Source organism: Orcinus orca, chromosome 5 (assembly GCF_937001465.1).
Source record: "Orcinus orca chromosome 5, mOrcOrc1.1, whole genome shotgun sequence".
In the NCBI taxonomy this organism is placed as follows: domain Eukaryota; kingdom Metazoa; phylum Chordata; class Mammalia; order Artiodactyla; family Delphinidae; genus Orcinus; species Orcinus orca.
Genome location: NC_064563.1, coordinates 45,912,351 through 45,936,021, shown reverse-complemented (window position 1 = coordinate 45,936,021; position 23,671 = coordinate 45,912,351). Strand labels below are relative to the sequence as shown.

General features: G+C 36.1%; 1 protein-coding gene across 1 annotated transcript in view; it reads right to left on the bottom strand.

Moving 5' to 3' along the window:
• Nucleotides 1-3,489: 3,489 nt before the first annotated feature.
• The window catches only part of NMD3 (NMD3 ribosome export adaptor), a 40,414-nt gene continuing 20,232 nt past the window's right edge, over nucleotides 3,490-23,671 (bottom strand). Inside the window, exons 10-16 of the mRNA XM_004281860.3 lie at nucleotides 20,928-21,045; nucleotides 14,757-14,902; nucleotides 8,444-8,556; nucleotides 7,564-7,636; nucleotides 6,192-6,298; nucleotides 5,190-5,260; nucleotides 3,490-4,868 (exon numbers count right to left, since the gene is read on the bottom strand). Of these exons, the coding sequence (XP_004281908.1) occupies nucleotides 4,738-4,868; nucleotides 5,190-5,260; nucleotides 6,192-6,298; nucleotides 7,564-7,636; nucleotides 8,444-8,556; nucleotides 14,757-14,902; nucleotides 20,928-21,045 (759 nt within the window). The 3' untranslated portion in view covers nucleotides 3,490-4,737. The remainder of the gene's footprint in view (nucleotides 4,869-5,189; nucleotides 5,261-6,191; nucleotides 6,299-7,563; nucleotides 7,637-8,443; nucleotides 8,557-14,756; nucleotides 14,903-20,927; nucleotides 21,046-23,671) is intronic.

Below are 23,671 nucleotides of genomic sequence, written 5' to 3'. Positions count from 1 at the left end.
ATTCTGCTTGCCGCGTAGCGCGGCCAAAGGAGGAAAAAAAGAAAGAGGAAAAAAAAGAGAGAGAAAAAAAAAAGATAAAAATTCAAAGTATGGTTTCTATTGAATGCATATCATTTTCACACCATGGTAAAGGTGAAAAATCCTAAGTTGAACTATCGTAAGTCAGTGAGCAACTGTACAAGCAGCACTGCTACAGAAACACAGTGACTGCCAAACCTACTTCTAATAACTTTAAAATATTTAGATCTTGTTTTACCAGGAGGCATCCTCAAGCATGCCTCTTTCCTAGGCAATAAGGTGGTTCTTTCAAAATGTATCAAATCAATTATTCTCCTTACACTACTGTTAAGTTCAAAGAGATATTGAGACTGATTTCTTGCCTTCATCAAGGCTCACCACCCTACTGCTCAAGCTATTTTAACATGTGACAGAATTGATAAACTGAGAATGAATAGCCTATATCTGTGTTTCTTATGATGCTATTTCATGATTCCTTAATTCACAGGCTGACTCAACTAAGGCTGGCTTATTTTTAAGAAAATTGGTCTATTTTTAGGAAAATTGGTCCCATCATGAAAATAAGCCAAGAGGAGACTGCACACATGTCCTGAACAAGGGAAATCCAAAACCTACTCAAAGAGTTACATTATCAGCATCCATGAATAAACTCAAATATATGGAGAAGAACCTGGCAAAAGGACACAGGAGCCACACTGATGGGGCACCCACTAGCCAATTCTGGGATAATGTGAGCAACAAAAGAAAAGATTAACGAAAAGAAAACAATCTGATTTTTAAAAGTAGGCAAAGGTTCTGAACGGCCATTTTACCAGTGAAGATACACGGATAACAAATAAGCATATGAAAAGATGCTCAACATGATAAGCCATTAGAGAAATGTAAATTAAAACCACAAAGCACACAACCAACCCCCTATTAGGATGGTTTTAAAAAAATGACAACATCAAGTGGTGGTGAGGATGCACAGTTACTGAGATGCTGATACACTTCTGGTGGGAAAGCAAAAAGGCACGAACCACTTGGAAAACAGTTAAATATACAAATACTATAAGGATCCAACAATCGCATCCCTAGTTATTTATCCAAATAAAATGAAACCTGTATACAAATATTCAAAGCAGCTTTACTCCTAATCATCAAAACCTGGAAATTCAAATGTGCCTCACCAGAGGAATGAATAAAATGTGGTACATCCATACAATGCAATATTATTCAAAATAAAAAGTAACAAACTCTTGATATATACCACACCTTAGATGAATCTCAAGTGTACCACGCTAAGTGAAAAAAACCACACTCAAATGGTCACATACTGTATGACTGCATTTACATATTTTGGAAAAAGCAAACCATAAGGTTAGAAAACAGATTGGAAGTTGGCAGGAGTTAAGGATGGGTGAAGGGTTTGAAAACAAAGGGAATTTAGGGGGACTGGGGAGGATGATAGAATTTTTTTGTATTTTAATTGTAGTGGCGATTACATGAATATACACATGTTAAAATTCAAAGAACTGTAAATCAAAGCATAAGCTTCACCATCTATAAGTTTATGAATTTAAAAAGAAAAATCAAGTTAAAATAACAATTGCAAAGGATTAAATCTCTTCAAACAGAAAACCAACTAATATAACCCAAAAACATTTGGGAACATCTGGACTAATCGACAGCATACGTCTCCTGATGCAATGCATTGAGAATTTAGCATTACGTCTGGGGAAGTCCTGCTAAAAGGGCTTAACATAAATTTAATCAAGAGGAAAGTCAGACAAGCCTAAGCTGAGGTCACTCTATAAAACAACTGGTTTGGACTCTTCAAAAATGTCAATTACAGGCTTCCCTGGTGGCGCAGTGGTTGAGAGTTCACCTGCCGATGCAGGGGACAAGGGTTTGTGCCCGGTCCGGGAAGATCCCACATGCCGCGTAGCAGCTGGGCCCGTGAGCCATGGCCGCTGAGCCTGCATGTCCGGAGCCTGTGCTCCGCAGTGGGAGAGGCCACAACAGTGAGAGGCCCGCGTATGGTAAAAAAAGAAAAAAAAAAAAAAGTCAATTACATTAAAAAAAATCAGGAATGGATCCAGATGAAAGAAGTCTAAAGACATAAGAGAACCCAATGCAACATACAATCTTAGATATTTATTTTTTCCATAAAAGACTTTATGGTTGGGATAACTGACAAAATCTCAATGTGGTCCATCAATTGGATAACAGTATTGTGTCAATGTTAATTTTCTGATTTTGATCATTACACTGTGATTATGTAAGAAAATTCCTTGTTTTGGAGGGGAAAAACCAAATATTTAGGGGGGTTACTCTTAAATGGCTCAGGAAAAAAATAATTAAAAAGAGGAAGAAAGAATATAAGGTTATGTTCACGTTTGGCAAATCCGAGTGAAGGGTATCAAGGAATTCTCCGTACTATTTTGCAACTTTTGTCTGAAATTATGTCAAAATTTAAAATAAATTACTTTTTAAAGTAAACGTCCTCTGGGCTAAAAATAACAGATCAAGTTATCTAAAGGATGGGAATCGGACTTCTCTGGTGGCATCCAGAGAAGAATCCACCTGCCAGGTTTGATCCCTGGTCCGGGAAGATCCCACATGTTGCGGAGCAGCTAAGCCCGTGCGCCACAACTACTGAGCCTGAGCTCTAGAGCCCGGAAGCCACAATTACTGAGCCCGTGCATATAGAGCCCATGCTCCACAACAAGAGAAGCCATCGCAATGAGAAGTCCACGCACCGCAACGAAGAGCAGCCCCGCTCGCCGCCACTAGAGAAAGCCCACGTGCAGCAATGAACCCAACGCAGCCAAAAATAAGGATGGGACTCAACATGAACACATTTACTAAAATTTTAAGAGTCATGGGAAAGCTGGTACTCAGAACTGATCAGAGAAGTGTGCTCTAGCACAAAGTCTGCAATTCTGGGTTCCACTGCGGCAAGGAATTAGCTTGATGCTGTTAAACATCTAACCACACAAGCAACTCTCTCCCCTCAACTGTTTCCTTGCTCATCAAGTGCCCCTTGCCAATAAATCAAATGCAGATTTGGCCACAAAAAAATAATCAATCATACTGACTTAGAATATTTATAAATTGGGTTATAAATCAGGTTCCTGTTATTCTGATTAATACCAGCATCCTCAAGTTGTATCAACTCTGGGACATAAGCCTGGAAATTATCCTCTAAAATGGTAGATTTATCAAGGCTATATAACTGTGTGCACTCTTGGCTAACAGCTTTTCTTTTAGCTATACTCCCTCATCTTGTCACAGCCTTCTTTCAACCAACAGATTTCATTACTCATAAAGACACAACATGAAAACAAGAAAGACTAAATAAGGTTAGTGAGAAATTACATTTTTCAGTGGGAAAGTCATATGACAATACTTAAATAACATTAATTCTACTTCAGAAACCTGCATGAAATTTAAATATGACACCCACATAATCACTTCAAGGACACAAAAAAGGGGGAGAACGTTTTTATTTTCATGCTTTTTAAAGTCTTGACATAGAAGAGGTAAACACAGACCACAGGTAAAAACTTTAAATATGCAGACAGAAGCCACTTTAGAAGCACAGGCCTTTATTCAAAACTTCAGAATTAGGGAGTCTGATCTTAAAAAAAGGAAAATGTGCCATTCAGCACTTACTCAATTTCCTTATATAGTGGTATGTATAGAATTTATGAATTAGCGCTTAGTAAGTCTGATCTTGCTTATAGAAATAGGATCTTAATACTTCATTTTCAGAACACTTTAAAACCCAAGCCAATGTTTATCCTTCAAGGATGTGGAAGGCATTCCTCATTCAAATCTGATTCATGGTTTTATAAAGCATGAAGATCATTTTCATTACATCATCAACTATATGCTGGATTCTAATATTCTTTTTGATAGTGATGTGTTCAGTGATAGAAACTTATAAAAAAAGAATTCCTTCTCAATTTGTAAACCAAAATTTTAAAAGTAAAATCCCTGAAGTGATAGGAAGACATTTTTATGACATAAGTAGCTACTTCACTAAGCTGCTGGCACAAGCCAAAACAACAAAGGTACAAATTGTTATTTAACCTTTAAATACTGTTTGCTACAAATCTACAAATATTTTAAATATACTTTCTTCTTCAATGAAAATTAAGATAATCTCCAGCTTAACAGCTTTTGAAGATGTAAATATTACAAATAAAAAAGAAAACTTTCCTACTGAATGTCCAATGATAAACTGAACCCCAAGTTTTCTATCCCAAAGACATAAAAATGATCTAAAGTGGACTAAGTGCATGGCAAGTTCTTATTAAAAATGATTCTTCATATGCTCTTCTACTAAAGCAATCAATATAAAAAGAATATGAAAGCTTGTTTTCTGCTTGAAGATTTAGGTAACCTCCAAGGAATCAGAACTTGTGAGCTTTTAAACCCAGAGCTATAGTGTGTGAAAATACTAGTGTCTGATAAAAAAGCAAACCAATAAAATCCCATATGTAAAATGGCCTAAATATCAGTAATAATTACATTCTGCATTTTTTAATCTAAAACTTCAAAGCCATCAACCTTTATCAGTGCTTCAAGTGAACAATCAAAATAGTCATATTCAGGTTTAAAACTAAATTTCTCTTCTCTCAATATGAAGGCATAGACAGAACAGACAGTAAAAATTATTTTTTCCAACATCCTGAGCCTACGGATGTGGAAACCATCTACAACATGATCTCATTATGTCATCATCGATTCACCTTCTTCACCAGTAGCATCTTGGGAAATGTGAAGGTCTTCAAGCATCTCAGCCAGACTAATTCGAGGTGCTCCTTCATCATCTGTGTCACCTTCCACAGGAATAGTTGAATCTAAGAAAGAATACAAAGAGGATTTCAAATACAACTACAGAAATATACAAATATATTTGTATAGGGGTCAGCAAATTAAGGAAGGGATCATGCTAGGATGCAAATGATATCAAATGTGGTATAGTAAACAACATTTTAATAAGTTTTACTGTTGTGCAAGTTTGGGATTTTTGGGGGGGGTAAATGTTTACAGTAGTTTTAAAGACACATGACAAAAGTCATTTATGGAATCAGAGTTTAGGATACCAAAATACTCATACTGGGTTAATATATTTATTTACAGAAGCTACAACTTAAATCAAATACTCCTAATTCACCAACCTCTATAAATGTTCACATTTTTTCTAATTGCCTCATCTTCTTCAAGATCTTCAAGGAAATCTTGGTATTGCCTATAGAAGGGTAAAGAAACATTTAAGTATTTCACCTTTACCAAGAAAGTATGAAGTTAATGTTTTCTTCATTTTCAGCATTATAAGTGTGTTCCAAGTATTAAAATCTTTAAAAATAGTAACTGAAGGTAAAGTATGAATGTTAATTAAATACTAACAGGTTTTTAAAAATTCTTTTCTTTCAAAATTACATGATTAAAAAAACACACACCTAAATATAGGTGACATTAAATATAAGACAATAACAAGACCCCTTCATACTTTACCCTCCCCCAAAAAAAATGTACAGTCAAGTTGAAATACACACACTTTAAGACTATAGATGAAATAGTCAAATATGTACTTACAATATCTACTTAACATTATATACTTATATATATGTATTTTAAATTATACTATGAGACTATATTTTAGAAATATTGCTGTTTCCCACTCACATTTCATGACACAACTTTATTTAAACTTTTCGGTTTTTTATACATCAGTGTCATTAATGTCATCATTAAGGCCACTTTTCCAATCATCCAATAAACTTTTCTAGAACACAGTATCTTCATTTCTCCTTAAGTTGTATGAAAAACAGCATATTTGATATCAATGTGGTATTTTCTTTTTATACTAAATCATAAGTAATACTTTGCTATTTGTGATATCCACAAGGTAATTGCTCATTATATTTTCAAATGAATCATCAATAATAACACTGCAATTGTCAGGTCATAACCCAGGAAATAATAACTAAATCTGTGTTAAATGTCATTACATCTGTTCATACTGATCCAAACAACATATTGATAAGAACAGAAAATTAATATTGAGTGCAAGGAGCAAGTGTGTGGTGACTATTTCTTTATGATAAAAAAAAAACCCATAAAGATTTATCATAAGAATTTCCTTCGAGACAACATATAAAATATAAAGAAAGTGGGACCTTTCATCATCTGTATCCATGTTTTCTCTATCTCTTGCAAGCTCTTTCAGTTTCCAGTTTCTACGACGCTGACGTTTGGTACGGTCATAGCTCTTCTTGATTAACACCTAAAAGTAAGAGAAATATTTGCAAAGTTACAAAAAATGGGAACTAGGTAACAGGACCTCAAAATCCAACAAAATTTTTAAAATGAAAGCTTATGGGAATGCCAGGAAGACACTAAACTAATGACAGTGGTTATACCTTAAGGGAAAGGAGTAGGGATCAAGAAGTGGTGTCAAGAGAACTTTTAACATTTTTATTAATGTACTTAATATTTTATGAGAATTCATTTAGCCATTATTTGTATAACTGTTAAAATTTACTAACTGAAATTTTCCAGTGACTGAAAATTAAAATTTTTTATACCAAAAATTTCGCTTCTGGTGGTTTTTTTTCTTCCTTTATACCAAAGTTCCGTTTTCAGCTACCATTCACATAAATCACTCTGAAACATTATTAGAGGCAGACATTTTTCTCCCTTTCATTCTTACTAATAAGCACTTATAGAATTATATATATATTTTTTCACAACTGTATATCCTAGAACAATTTAATAAAGTGTGGAATAAATGAAAATAACTTTATAATACAAAATCTATGTAAGACCATTTGATCTTCTCTTACGACCTTTTTGAAAAATACCTATTTAGAATTACACCGAAACCATGCTCCTATTTCCTAATTTATTAATTAATAAAAGCACAACTGGGTGGTGAGGAGGGGAGCCTTTCTTATACCATGACTTTATTTTTGCCCACAGCTAAAGAGATCAATGTTTATTTTAAAAGATTAAGTAAAGCAAACAGGAGATAGAGTCTTTCACATTTCATATTCACTGTTACTCAGGATTCTGATAAACTCATGTTGGAATTTAACAGATTTTTTTCAGAAGTAACATTCTTTCTCTAAGACCTAACACTGTGAAGATTATTTTCAACTACAATTATATTCAAACCTGAATGATGGTTTTAACTCTAAATGCCTTCTTAACAATACATGGAATAAGCTGAGCCTAAAACAGTGAACAGGGATAAATTCTAAAGGTCATCATTTTTAGCTGCAAATTTATTTTCACTCTAAAGATATTATCAAGTATTTTGACAGACTGAAAATTTGATTATAAGAGCAAGCAAAAAACTCAATAAATCTTGGATTTTATCCACTAAGAATAATTATCTTAAATGAAGGTTTTGCTATTATACCTTAACTGCAATTTCAAAAGAAACCTCTAAATTGATTACTTTCAAAAATGTGAACTCATGCATCTTACTCATAAGAGTTATATCAATCGTCTTCAACACATGAAAAAGAGGAAAATCTGAAGCCTTACCACATCTGGGACTCTGTCTGATTTCATTTTGTTGACATGCTCATCATTTAAGTTACAGTTGGCCAAATCAAACCTGAAATGAAAACAATGAAACACTTAATGACAAAAACCCTTACTCTTTCCATGTAACTTTTTATTTTATAGATGATCACCTAACAGTTCCTCCTAAGATCAAACATTTAATACGCTTTCCCACTTTAGAAGTTTTGCAGTGTACTATACAGTGAACAGGCTTCTACAGACCTGGTAAAGATAATAATGCACTCTATCTCTCAGTTTCACATGTCATCCATTATTGTCCACCTTACTATACTCTTGTAAAAGAAGCAAAACAGACTTATATATCAGTCTAACATTAGGATTCAGTTACATGGTTCCATTCAGTTTATACACAACAAAAACAAAACACCCCTCATTCTCTAGTAAAAGGAACTGAAACCCTAAGAGCAAAAATAACATTTAAGGCATGCTTATAAGCTCTGCATCAGAATGGACTATCCTATGCCTATAAAGACCCTTTACATATATAGCTGCCATATTTTAAAAGTGAAATATTTTAACAACAGCATATGCATAATAAAAAACTACCTGCTCCCCCCAAAAACTACAAACATAATCTAATCATACTACTTCAGGGTTCAATTACTCAAAATCTTGTAATAAATGACTCTTTAAGATGACGGCCAAAATGGAATAACTATGGGTTTCTGTCCAATCAATAATTTCATTTAGTTATCAATAATAAAGTGAGCTATATGGCTCCTAAGAACTCTTAAATTCTTTTTAAGATAAACAAGTTTATTTTAGATAGCTTTGCTGGCTCCCAGAGAAAATCTGCAATGCTAGTCGGCAGTTCAAAATAATATAAAATAATACAAACCCCAACACCAGGTCTCCAGGATTTAGAAGATGTCCCAAATGAGTGCGACAAAAATACTGTTTATCTGTATTCATTTCAGATGTTTTCTGTACCCAGACTTCCCCGAGAGTATGCTTAACAGGAAAGAAAATGAACTCTTCAATAATCTAGGCGTAACTTAAAAAGCATCTCATAGAATAGTTAAATACAATGTTGATTTTGGTTTTCTGATTTTCGTTTTAAAGACAGAAATTGTTTTATTTTCCAGATCTCTGAAACACTGTCAAAATTAACAGATTACTGAATTATGAGTACAGAAAAAGACTCATAAGTAATTCATAAAATAAATATTTTTGTTAAGATTTTATTCAAGGCTTTTATAAAACGTTAACATTGTCACCTAAAAACAGACACATATGTAGAATTTTCAAAAGAAATGTTCTCACAGGGAGATGGGCCAACACAGACTGAGCAAAAAGAATAACTAAAAAAGTAGGGGAATCTTAAATCCAGAAAATAACTTAAGCAACCCCTTGTTTTACACATAAGGTTAAAAAAAACAGCCTTCAGAGAAAATAATCTAGCAATCCCAGCAGCACCACTACCACCACAACAGAACCCAAATCTTCATCAGTTTTTTGAATGTCTACTATTTTGAGGTATAACTTTTTTTTTAACCATTTACCATGGAAACATCATCTCAAGTTTGAACTTTTAAAGCAGAAAACCATTAATGTCCCTTTCCAACATGGAATTTTACAAGCAATTGTAACTAACATTTCCAACTTCCCGGCTGAATGAAGTATAGCACATGCCAATACCTTTTACTAACAAAAACAGAAACAAGTAAAGTGGGATCAAGAGCAAAATACTAAGAATTATAGATAGAATTAAGGAATCTCAAAGAGGTGAAAAGAAGAGGTAGAGAGAGGGAAGAAACTGAAATAACAGACAGGTCCCAGATTTAGGAAAAAACTGGAAAAAAAAATCGAATTACCAGGGAAACACTAAATTCTAGCTAAATGCATTTTTTGAAAGCAAAGAAAGTAGCTTGTTTTTTGGGGGGTTTTTTGCGGTACACAGGCCTCTCACTGTTGTGGCCTCTCCCGTTGCGGAGCACAGGCTCCGGATGCGCAGGCTCAGCGGCCATGGCTCACGGGCCCAGCCGCTCCGCGGCATGTGGGATCTTCCCGGACTGGGGCACGAACCCGTGTCCCCTGCATCGGCAGGCGGACTCTCAACCACTGTGCCACCGGGAAGCCCAAGAAAGTAGTCTTATATATGCCTGAGGGGAAGTGGTGGTGCTTAAATAATAAACATTTCTTTTTTTTTTTTTATAACTTTATTAATTTGTTTTTACTTTCGGCTGTATTGGGTCTTTGTTGCTGCTCATGGGCTTTCTCTAGTTGAGGCAAGCGGACGCTACTCTTTGTTGCAGTGTGCGGGCTTCTCATTGTCTTGGCTTCTCTTGTTGCAGAGCACAGGCTCTAGAGCGCAGGCTCAGTTGCTCCACAGCATGTGGGATCTTCCTGGGCCAGGGCTCCAACCCGTGTCCCCTGCATTGGCAGGCAGATTCTTAACCACTGTGCCACCAGGGAAACCCTAAACGTTTGTTCTTAATCATATCATCAAATTTTTTATTTTAAAAATATGAAAAGTAATTCTTCCATTCCCATTGATTTTCTCAAGTTACTGGAAGTTATTTTTGTCTCAAGACACAATATTACCTCAATAGAAATAGCACTCAATGGAAATGAGCACTGCTACTATACAGTTTGGGGGGGCCTCTAAATACTATTTTATAGTAGAAGAAATCAGACTTACATCCTTGAAGAAACACCTGATTTCAGATATGGAGTAGGAATTATGTGATTTTGTGATTTTGGAACACTGAAATGTTGTGGTGTTGTCCCACCAAGTAAGGATGCTTTCAAAGACTAGGAAAGTCATGTCAAAAGAACAAAGGAATAGACCTATATCTATTAAAGGAATTGAGTCAATAATTAGTAATCTTCCAAAATAGAAAGCACCAGGCCCTGATGGATTCACTGGTGAATTCTAGCAAACATTTAAGGTAGAAATTATACCATTCCTCTAGAATCTTTTCCCAAAGGCAGAAACAGAGGGAATACTTCCTAACTCGTTTACAAGGTCAACATTACCTTATAACCAATACCAGACAAAGACATTACAAGGAAAGCAATCTACAGACCAATCTCTCATGAACACAGATTCAAAAATCCTCAACAAAACATAGAAGAACTGTACACCATTACCAAGTGGGATTTAACCCATGTATGCAAGGCTGGTTCAACATGTGAAAATCAAATTAATGTAGCCCATTAATCAAATCAACAGGTTAAAAAGGAAAAAAAATCACATGATGATATCAATAAAGAAAAAGCATTTGACAAAATCCAACACCCATTCATGATTAAAAACACCTCTCAGTAAACTAGAAATAGAGGGGAACTTCCGCTACCTGATAAAGCATATCTATTAAAAAAAACCTTAAACCTAACATTATACTTAATGGTGAGAAACTTGCAGCTTTCCCACTAAGATCAGGTACAAGGCAAGAATGTTCCCTCTCACTACTCATTTTCAATATCCTACTGGAAACCCTAGCTAATACAAAAGATAAGAAAAGGAAATGAAAGGTATATATAAATTGGAAAGGTAAAAATAAACTTATCTTTGCAGATGACATGGTCATCTACATAGAAAATGTAAACGGACCAAAGAGCTCCCGGAATATAGCAAGGTTATAGGATGCAAGGTTATAAACGAAAGTCACTTTCCTATATACCAACATAAAAAGTGGAATTTGAATTTTTAAAATACCGTTTACATTAGCACCCCCCCAAAAATGAAATACTTAGGTGTATTTCATTAACAAAATATGTATAAGATCTGTATGAGGGAAACTACAAAACTCTGATGAACAAAATCAAAGAACTAAAACAGAGAGATGTTCCATGTTCATGGACAGGAAAACTCAATATTGTCAAGATGTAAGTTCTGCCCAACTTGACCTACAGATTCATGCAATTCCAATCAAAATCCCAACAAGTTTAGCCACAGAGGCATAATATACAGCATAAGGAATATGGTCAGTAATACCGTAGTACTTTGTATGGAGACAGATGGTAACTAGACTTATCGTGGTGATCATTTCATAATGCATGAAAATATCAAATCACTTGTGTAGTACACCTGAAAATAACATACTGTTGTATGTCAACTATGTTTCAATTAAAAAAAATTTCCAATAAGGTATTTTGTGGATATCGACAACTGCTTTTAAAGTTATACCAAGACAAAAGATCCTGAACAGTCAACACAATTTTAAAGGAGAAGAACAAAGTTGTAGGACTGACACTACCCAACTTGAAGACTTACTATAATGCTACAGTAATCATGACAGTGTGGTACTGACAAAAGAATAAACAAATATTATACATCAGTGGAACAAAATAAGAGCCCAGAAATATACCCAAATAAATACAATCAACTGATCTTTGACAAGGGACCCAAATAAATACAGTCAACTGATCTTTGACAATGGAACAAAGACAGTCTTTTCAACTAATGGTGCTAGAATAATTGGACATTGACATGCAAAAAAAAAAAAAGTCAATCTGGACACAAACCTTACACCCTTCATAAAAATTAACTCAAAATGGATCACAGACCTTAGTGTACAACACACAACTATGAGACTCCTAGAAGATAACAAAGGAGAAAATCTAGCTGACCTTGGGTTTGGCAATGACTTTTTCAATATAATAACAAAGGCAGGATCCATGAAAGAATAGTTGATAACCTGGCCTTCATTAAAATTAGAAACTTCTGCTTTATGAAAGACAATGTCAAGAGAATAAGATGATAAACCACACTGGGAGAAAATATTTGCAAAAAACATATCTAACAAAGGACTTTTAACCAAAATACACAAATAACCCTTAAAACTCAAAAATAAGAGAACAACCTGATTAAAAAATGGGCCAAAGACCTTAACAGACACCTCACCAAAAAAGACATACAGATGGCAAATAAGCATGAGAAAATACTCCTCATCATGTGTCATCAGGGAAATACAAATTAAAATAACAATGAGATACTACTATATACCTATTAGGAAGGCCCTAAACACTGACAAATCCAAAATCCTGACATCAAATGTTGGTGAAGATGTGGAGCAACAGGAACTCTCATACATTACTGGTGGGAATGCAAGATGATACCACCACTATGGAAGACAGTTTGGCAGTTTCTTACAAAACTAAACATACTCTTACCAAATGATCCAACAAACATGCTCCTTGGTATTTACACAAAGAAGCTGAAAGCTCATGTCCACACAAAAACATGCAAAAGAATGTTTATAGCAACTTTATTGTAACTGCCAAAACTTGGAAGCAACCAATATGTTCTTCAGTAGGTGAATGAGTAAACTGTGGTACATCAAAACAATATTATTTGGCACTTAAAACAAAAAGAGCTATTAAGCCATGAAAATACATGGAGAAAATTTAAATGCACATTACTAAGTGAAAGAAGCCAATATGAAAAGACTGTATGAGTCCAATTATATGACATTCTGGAAAAGGCAAAACTATACAGACAGTATTAAAAAATAAAAAAATCAGTGATTGCCAGGGGTTAGGAGTGAGGGAAGGATGAAAAGGCAGAGCACGGAGGATTTTAAGGGCAGTGAAAATATCCGGCATGATACTATAATCATGGATACATGTCACTATACATTTGTCCAAACCCATAGAAAGTACAATACCAAGAAGGAATCCTAATGTAAAATATGGACAATGGGTGATTATAATGTGTCAATGTAGATTCATCAATTGTAACAAATGTACCACTCTTTTGGCAGGAGAAGGGCATTTGATAATGGTGGAGGCTATGCGTGTGTGGAGGCAAGGAGTATACGGGAAATCTTTTACCTCCTCTTAATTTTGCTGCAAACCTAAAAGTGCTCTAAAAAAAAGTAAGTCATTAAAAAATATTTTTTTGAAGGAAATAGAAACTATTCTGAAGGGGCTCCTACTGGCTACATTTGAGGCCATCTGAGAGGGAGGGAGGGAGGGAGGAGGGAGGGAGGGTAGTAGCAAAGGGAAAAAATTCTTAAATTACAATGGAGACACCTGGCTATCAGATAAACAGCCAAACATTACTTGCCTCTTGATATATCATAAAAGGTACATAGCATCACCTCTGAAATGTTCTGCCAAAAAAAAATTAACCTAAACGTAAATAGGACTTTAGATCCATTTTCCAGTTTAAAGGAAATATAAGAGAGTACGAAGCAAGTTAAATGACATCATGAGGGGCTTCCCTGGTGGCACAGTGGTTGAAAATCTGCCTGCTAATGCAGGGGACATGGGTTCAAGCCCTGGTCTGGGAGGATCCCACATGCCGCGGAACAACTGGGCCCGTGAGCCACAACTACTGAGGCTGCACATCTGGAGCTTGTGCTCCGCAATGAGAGAGGCCGCGGCAGTGAGAGGCCCGCACACCACGATGAAGAGTGGCCCCCGCTCGCTGCAACTGGAGAAAGCCCTCGCACAGAAACGAAGACCCAACACAGCCAAAAATAAATAATTTTTTTAAAAAATGACATCATGAGGAAACAATAACACTAGATCCACAAGATAAATAAATGCCCCAGTTGCATTAGGAAGTTGGTATCATAAAAAAATGAATGAGAAAAAAAGGGGGAGCTGTTATTAAATATTTAAAAGGTACAATATTCACATTCAATATACAGTCCCCAACTAGACACTGGTTTAAATGAACCATAAAAGGCACTTTGGGACAAATAAGGAAATCTGGCAAACTATGCAGTTTATATGTATGATAGTACTTTGATTATATAGAAAATGTTTCTATGTTTCAGAGATGATTATTGAAGTATTCAGTAATTAGTGATAATATATATATATATTTAATTCAACATGTTTGAAATTTTTTAAAAAGCAAAAGAGGGTTAAGCTTGTCATTTGGTGCTTCTGTACAAAAGGAAAGGAAATGCTTTTTCATAATACTATTTTTTTAATTTTTCCAATATTAAAGAGGAAAAGTTAACTTACTAGATAGTATACGTCTGACAGTTTTCACCACAATGACCACATGTTAAAAGCAAATGTTATACAAACACACAATGCATTTTTAACTGAATGTGCTGTTAGCTTATTTGGAACCACATTTTGAAATTACCAACAAACTTTTAAAAACAAAGATACAAAAAAAAAAGAGAGAGAGTGAAACTAAAACAGTAAGTTGGGGGCTAGGGGGAGGTAAGCAGGATGGAACTTACCTTTTTTGATATCATTCCAGCACCTGCATTGCGTTTTAGATCTCGGACTATGCTGCATTCCATAACAATAAACTCCTCTAGCTGTTTGGGATGGCATAAACTATTGAAAGGGTGACTCCAAAAAGTGTTGCCATCAATATCTGCAACTAAGAATAAACAAAGAACATTAAAGAACAAAAGAATTGAAGTATTTCAAAAGCCACTAAATGCAGTCCCGGGTGAACAACCAGAGCGTCCGAGCCCGCCTCCAGGGTTTCAGCAGCAGGAAGGCAGCAGGCAGATTTCAGACACTCAGACTCCCCCTATACTTTCATCTACAATGGCGGCCCCAAAAGCCATGTGGCTGACAGGGTCTTGGTGCTCTGGCCAGGTGTCAGGTCTGTGACTCTGAGGTAGGAGAGCCAGTTTCAGGACATTGATCCAGCAGAAACCTCCCGACTCCACGTAATATCAAAAGGCTTTGAAAACTCTCCCAGAGGTCTCCATCTCAACGCTAAGACCCAGCTCGACTCAACGACCAGCAAGCTACAGTGCTGGACACCCAATGCCAAACAACTAGCAAGACAGGAACACAACCCCACCCATTAGCACAGAGGCTGCCTAAAACCATAATAAGGTAACAGGCACCCCAAAACACACCCCACACGCAGTACTGCCCACCAGAAGGACAATACCCAGCCTCGTCCACCTGAACACAGGCACCAGTGCCCTGCACCAGGAAGCCTACACAACCCACTGGACCAACCTCAGCCACTGGGGGCAGACACCAAAAACCGGGAACTACAAACCTACAGCTTGCGAAAAGGAGACCCCAAACACAGTAAGTTAAGCAAAATGAGAAGACAGAGAAACACACAGCAGATGAAGGAGCAAGATAAAAACCCACCAGACCAAACAAATGAAGACGAAATAGGCAGTCTACCTGAATAAAAAATTCAGAATAATGATAGTAAAGATGATCCAAAATCTTGGAAACAGAATGAAGAAAATACAAGAAATGTTTAACAAGGACCTAGAAGAACTAAAGAGCAAACAAACAATGATGAACAACACAATAAATGACATTAAAAATTCTCTACAAGGCATCAATAGCAGAAAAACTGAGGCATAAGAACAGATAAGTGACCTGGAAGATAAAATAGTGGAAATAACTACTGCAGAGCAGAATAAAGAAAAAAGAATGAAAAGAATTGAGGACAGGCTCAGAGACCTCTGGGACAACATTAAACACACCAACATTCGAATTATAGGGGTTCCAGAAGAAGAAGAGAAAAAGAAAGCGACTGAGAAAATATTTGAAGAGATTATAGTTGAAAACTTCCCTAATATGGGAAAAGAAATAGTTAATCAAGTCCAGGAAATGCAGAGGGTCCCATACAGGATAAATCCAAGGAGAGACATGCCAAGACACACATTAATCAAACTATCAAAAATTAAATACAAAGAAAAAACATTAAAAGCACCAAGGGAAAAACAACAAATAACATTCAAAATCCTCATAAGGTTAATAGCTGATCTTTCAGCAGAAACTCTGCAAGCCAGAAGGGAGTGGCAGGACATATTTTAAGTGATGAAAGGGAAAAACCTACAACCAAGATTACTATACCCAGGAAGGATCTCAGATTCGATGCAGAAATTAAAACCTTTACAGACAAGCAAAAGCTAAGAGAATTCAGCACCACCAAACCAGCTTTACAAAAAACGCTAAGGAACTTCTCTGCACAGGAAACACAAGAGAATGAAAAGAACTTCAATAACAAACCCAAAACAATTAAGAAAATGGCAATAGGAACATACATATCAATAATTAATTTAATGTAAACGGATTAAATGCTCCAACCAAAAGACATACACTTGCTGAAAGGATACAAAAACAAGACCAGTATATATGCTGTCTACAAGAGACCCACTTCAGACCGAGGGACACATACAGACTGAAAGTGAGAGGATGGAAAAAGATATTCCATGCAAATGGGAAACCAAAAGAAAGCTGGAGTAGCAATTCTTATATCACACAAAATAGACTTTAAAATAAAGACTATTACAAGAGACAAAGAAGGACACTACATAATGATCAAGGGATCAATCCAAGAAGAAGATATAACAATTGTAAACATTTATGTACCCAATGAAGGAGCACCGCAATACATAAGGCAAATGCTAACAGCCATAAAAGGGGAAATCGACAGTAACACAATCATAGTAGGGGACTTTAAAACCTCGCTTTCACCAATGGACAGCACACGCAAAATAAAAATAAATAAGGACACACAAGCTTTAAATAATACATTAAACAAGATGGATTTAATTGATATTTATAGGACATTCCATCCAAAACAACTGAATACACATTCGTCTCAAGTGCTCACAGAACATTCTCCAGGATAGATCATACCTTGGGTCACAAATCAAGCCTTGGTAAATTTAAGAAAATTGAAATTATATCAAGTATCTTTTCTGACCACAATGCTATGAGACTAGATGTCAATTACAGGAAAAAATGTGTAAAAAATACAAACACATGGAAGCTAGACAATACACTACTTAATAACCAAGAGATCACTGAAGAAATCAAAGAGGAAATCAAAAAATACCTCCAAACAAATGACAATTAAAACATGACAGCCCAAAACCTATAAGATGCAGCAAAAGAAGTTCTAAGAGGGAAGTTTACAGCAATACAATCCTACCTTAAGAAACAAGAAACATCTCAAACAAACTAACATTACACTTAAAGCAATTAGAGAAAGAAGAACAAAAAACCCACAAAGTTAGCAGAAGGAACGAAATCATAAAGATCACATCAGAAATAAATGAAAAAGAAATGAAGGAAACGATAGCAAACATCAGCTGGTTCTTTGAAGAGATAAAGAAAACTGATAAACCATTACCCAGACACATCAAGAAAAAAAGGAAGAAGACTCAAACAACAGAATTAGAAATGAAAAAGGAGAAGTAACAACTGACACTGCAGAAATGCAAAGGATCATGAGAGATTACTACAAGCAACTATATGCCAATAAAATGGACAACCTGGAAGAAATGGACAAATTCTTAGAAATGCACAACCTTCCAAGACTGAATCAGGAAGAAATAGAAAATATGAACAGACCAATCACAAGCACTGAAATTGAAACTTGATTAAAAATCTTCCGACAAACAAAAGCCCAGGACCAGATGGCTTCACAGGCGAATTCTATCAAACATATAGAGAAGGGCTAACACCCATCCTTCTCAAACTCTTCCAAAATATAGCACAGGGAGGAACACACCCAAACTCATTCTACGAGGCCAACATCTCCCTGATACCAAAACCAGACAAAGGTGTCACAAAAGAAGAAAACTAGAGGCCGATATCACTGATGAACACAGATGCAGAAATCTTCAACAAAATACTAGCAAACAGAACCCAACAGCACATTAAAAGGCTCATACACCATGATCAAGTGGGGTTTATCCCAGGAATGCAAGGATTCTTCAGTATACGAAGACCAATCAATGTGATACAACATATTAACAAACTGAAGGATAAAAACCATATGATCATCTCAATCAATACAGAGAAAGCTTTCAACAAAATTCAACACCCATTTATGATAAAAACCCTGCAGAAAGTAGGCATAGAGGGAACTTTCCTCAACATAATAAAGGCCATATATGACAAACCCACAGCCAACATCGTGCTCAATGGTGAAAAACTGAAAGCATTTCCACTAAGATCAGGAACAAGACAAGGTTGCCCACTCTCACCACTATTATTCAACATAGTTTTGGAAGTTTTAGCCATAGCAATCAGGGAAGAAAAAGAAACAAAAGGAATTCAAAAAGGAAAGAAGAAGTAAAGTTGTCACTCTTTGCAGATGACATGATACTATACATACAGAATCCTAAAGATGCTACCAGAAAACTACTAGAGCTAATCAATGAATTCGGTAAAGTAGCAGGATACAAAATTAATGCACAGAAATCTCTGGCATTCCAATACACTAATGACAAAAAAATCTGAAAGTGAAATTAAGAAAACATTCCCATTTACCACTGCAACAAAAAGAATAAAATATCTAGGAATAAACCTACCTAAGGAGACAAAAGACCTGTATGCAGAAAATTATAAGACACTGATGAAAGAAATTAAAGATGATACAAATAGATGCAGAGATATACCATGTTCTTGGATTGGAAGAATCAACATTGTGAAAATGACTATACTACCCAAAGCAACCTACAGATTCAATGCAATCCCTATCAAACTATCACTGGAATTTTTCACAGAACTAGAACAAAAAATTTCACAATTTGTATGGAAATGCAAAAGACCCTGAATAGCCAAAGCAATCTTGAGAAAGAAAAATGGAGCTGGAGAAATCAGGCTCCCTGACTTCAGACTATACTACAAAGCTACAGTAATCAAGACAGTATGGTACTGGTACAAAAACAGAAATATAGATCAATGGAACAGGATAGGAAGCCCAGAGATAAACCCACGCACATATGGTCACCTTATCTTTGGTAAAGGTGGCAAGAATATACAATGGAGAAAAGACATCATCTTTAATAAGTGGTGCTGGGAAAAGTGGACAGGTACATGTAAAATATGAAATTAGAACACTGCCTAACACCATACACAAAAATAAACTCAAAATGGATTAAAGACCTAAATTTAAGGCCAGACACTATCAAACTCTTAGAGGAAAACATAGGCAGAACACTCTATGACATAAATCACAGCAAGATCCTTTTTGACCCACCTCCTACAGAAAGGGAAATAACAACAAAAATAAATAAATGGGACCTAATTAAACTTAAAAGCTTTTGCACAGCAAAGGAAACCATAAACAAGACCAAAAGATAACCCTCAGAATGGGAGAAAGTATTTGCCAACAAAGCAACTGACAAAGGATGAATCTCCAAAATATACATGCAGCTCATGCAGCTCAATATCAAAAAAAAAAAAACAACCCAATCGAGAAATGGGCAGAAGACGTAAATAGACATTTCTCCAAAGAAGATATACAGATTGCCAACAAACACATTAAAGGATGCTCAACATCACTAATCATTAGAGAAATGCAAATCAAAACTACAATGAGGTATCATTTCACACCGGTCAGAATGGCCATCATCAAAACATCTACAAACAATAAATGCTGGAGAGGGTGTGGAGAAAAGGGAACCCTCTTGCACTGTTGCTTGGAATGTAAATTGATAAAGCCACTATGGAGAACAGTATGGAGGTTCCTTAAAAAACTAAAAATAGAACTACATATGACCCAGCAATCCCACTACTGGGCATATACCCTGAGAAAACCATAATTCAAAAAGAGTCATGTACCACAGTGTTCATTTCAGCACTCTTTACAATAGCCAGGACATGGAAGCAATCTTAGTGTCCATCAACAGATGAATGGATAATGATGTGGCACATATATACAATGGAATATTACTCAGCCATAAAAAGAAACGAAATAGTTATTTGTAGTGAGGTGGATGGACCTAGAGACTCTCATACAGAGTGAAGTAAGTCAGAAAGAGAAAAACAAACACCGTATGCTAACACATATATATGGAATCCAAAAAAAAAATGGTCCTGAAGAACCTAGGAGCAGGACAGGAATAAAGATGCAGACATAGAGAATGGACTTGAGGACATGGGGAGGGGGACGGTAAGCTGGCATGAAGTGAGAGAGTGCCATGGACATATATACACTACCAAATGTAAAATAGATAGCTAGTGGGAAGCAGCCGCATAGCACAGGGATATCAGCTCGGTGCTTTGTGACCGCCTGGAGGGGTGGGATAGGGAGGGTAGGAGGGAGGGATACGCAAGAGGGAGGAGACACGGGGATATATGTATATGTATAGCTGATTCAGTTTGTTATAAGGCAGAAACTAACACACCATTGTAAAGCAATTATACTCTAAATGGAATACAACTAATAAAAATTTAAAAGTTCACAGAAATCTTTCTTCAAACAAAAAAATACAAGGATAACTTATTAAAAGCTTTAAAAATTCCAGTATTTTAAAACACCGTATGGTAAAAATTTTAACCACTGTATAGTACTTTTTTAAAACAATGTTACTAAGAATGCTTGATAAAATTAACAACATTAACAAATTATTACTGCTTGCTGGAGAGAAATGTCAAGGCAAATAGCTTCGAAAACTTACCTTGTAGGGTATTTGGATCTATGAGATGGATGACGCTGGTTACTCGAATACACACACAAATCTGGTTCATGTTTCCCAGGCTTTGTGCCAGTTTTGGAGACAGACAAACAACATTATCCTAGGCATAAGAACTAACATTTAGTATGAAGGAAATCCTAAGTAACAGTCTCCAGTAAACAATCATCAATGTAAAGCTGATCCAAGCGCATTTGCCCAAACCAAAATGTCATTTTTAATTCTATGTATCAACAAAGGGCCTAAAAAAAAGAATCAGACCTTAAAGAAACAGAAAATAAGCTACACCTTCTTAAGATGGGAATATCTGTCTTAATAAAAATGCTTTAAAAAATATTTTCCAGATCCTTCACCAAACTATTAAGTTTGTTTCAATTTTATTAAAGTGTGAACGCCTGCTTTTTACTCTATGTTAATATAGTTTACATTCCAAGCAAAGTATTATAAACACCAGAAGGAGAGGGATTTTCTAATCTATTTGTGCCTTCATTTAATCTCTATAAAAATTAATTTCAGGGACTTCCCTGGTGGCGCAGTGGTTAAGAATCCACCTACCAATGCAGGGGACACGGGTTTGACCCCTAGTCCGCAAAGGTCCCACATGCCGTGGAGCAACTAAGCCTGTGCACCACAACCTGTACTCTAGGGCCTGCGTTCCACAACTACTGAAGCCCGCGCCCAGAGCCCATGCTCTGCAACAAGAGAAACCACTGCAATGAAAAGCCTACGCACCGCAACGAAGAGCAGCCCCCGTTCGCCGCAACTAGAGAAAGCCCTCATGCAGCAATGAGGACCCTACACAGCTAAAAATAATTTTTAAAAAAAAATAACCATTATTAAAAAAAAATTAATTTCAGAGGAGCCACGTGTTCCTCCTTCTTGTCTACATGTACCAATATGAAATCAAAGATCTAATGCCCCCTTAAAAGCACATATGCCTATGTGTGCATCAGGAAGTATTACCACCAATGCGGTTTACTGTTTTTAAGCTGTTATTGAAATATAGAAAGGATCTGGGTTATATTTTAAGCTGTATCTATTCACAAGCCTCCCCCACTAAAGGAACGTTCTGTGCCTCCCTAATGGCACCTAGTTCAGTCCTTTTCCTTTTTCTTTTTTTTAACTTAGTAAGAGTCTCCAAAGATTAATGAAAAAACTTCTTTACACTGTGTATTTATCCAGATACCTGTATGAGTCTCTCAAAGCACTTAATACACATGGCCTAAATATGCCCTCACACCTAGATTCATATTTCCCCAGTTTTGCACCAGGAAAATGTTCACTGTTTTAAACTAGGAGTCTGCAAATAAGATCCTCAGGCCAAATTTTTGTAAATAAAGTTTTGCTGGAACACAGCCTCAGCCCTTCATTTACCTATTATCTATGGCTACTTTTGTGCAACAACAGCACAGTTGAGTAATTGCAAAACCGATTATATAGCCTAAAAGCTGAAAATATTTACTATCTGGCCCTTTACAGAAAAAATCTGCTGACTCGGTTTTAAGCCATCATTTCATCCCTGGTACTGTGCTACACCATAAATTAGTGATAACTTTAAAGCCTCAGAGTCACAGACCTAGACACAAATCCTGGCTTCATCATTTTGTAGTTATGTAACTTTGGGCAAGTCATCTAACCTCCCCAAGCTTCAACTTCCTCATCTTCAAATGATGATATGACTTACTCCCGTTGTTATGAGACTTGAAGAGGTGAAATATACTTATAATAAGTATAAGAGATAATAACTTTATGTAGAATGCTCACAATAAATTATGGCATTTATTATTAGTGATTTAAACATGGACATGCAAGTTCCTACGTGGCAGAGACCTCTAGTACTTAATCCTTAACACACAGCCTTCTATACAATAGATCCTCAATAACTATTTGTTGAATTTTAATCCATTTATATTTTTAAAGCAGAGTTTTACCTTAGTACAATTAATGAAATGATAATCTATGTCTTAAGTGTTATTCAGGTTATATTTTTAAAATCACAAGGATTTCCCTGGTGGTGAAGTGATTAAGAATCCACCTGCCAATGCAGGCAACATGGGTTCGAGCCCTGGTCCGGGAAGATCCCACATGCTGCGGAGCAACTAATCCCGTGTGCCACAACTACTGAAGCCTGCGTGCCTAGAGTCCATGCTCCACAACAAGAGAAGCCACCGCCATGAGAAGCTCGCGCAACACAACAAAGAGCAGCCCCCCGCTCGCCACAACTAGAGAAAGCCCACGTGCAGCAACAGAGACCCAACACAGCCAAAAATAAATAAATTGATTTTTTCAAAAATCACAAAAATAATTCTGTGATCTCCTTTCCACAATACTGTTTAATTTTATCATGCCAAAATCCAGTTTGCATATATTCCACAAAGTGGTTTGCTGATAATTATTATAAAGTAATTTCCTGTATTCAAAGTTTCACAGAACTGTCAAGTGTCCACTAGGACTGCAAAGTTTAAGGAATTCGCACCATAAAAACTGCAAACAGGCCTTTTAATTAGTACACCAAAAATTTATAATTTTAAGCATGATTACTTTTAAACATCTTTTTAACATGGCTGAAATGTGTCAGCAAGCATTAAGAAGGAAGTTTTCTAAATGTTTAACCAATCCCAGAAGGAAACCAGGACCTAATAACTACATATAAACCAATTAAGAAGGACATGGATTAAGCTGGGCTTCCCTGGTGGCGCAGTGGTTGAGAGTCCGCCTGCCGATCCAGG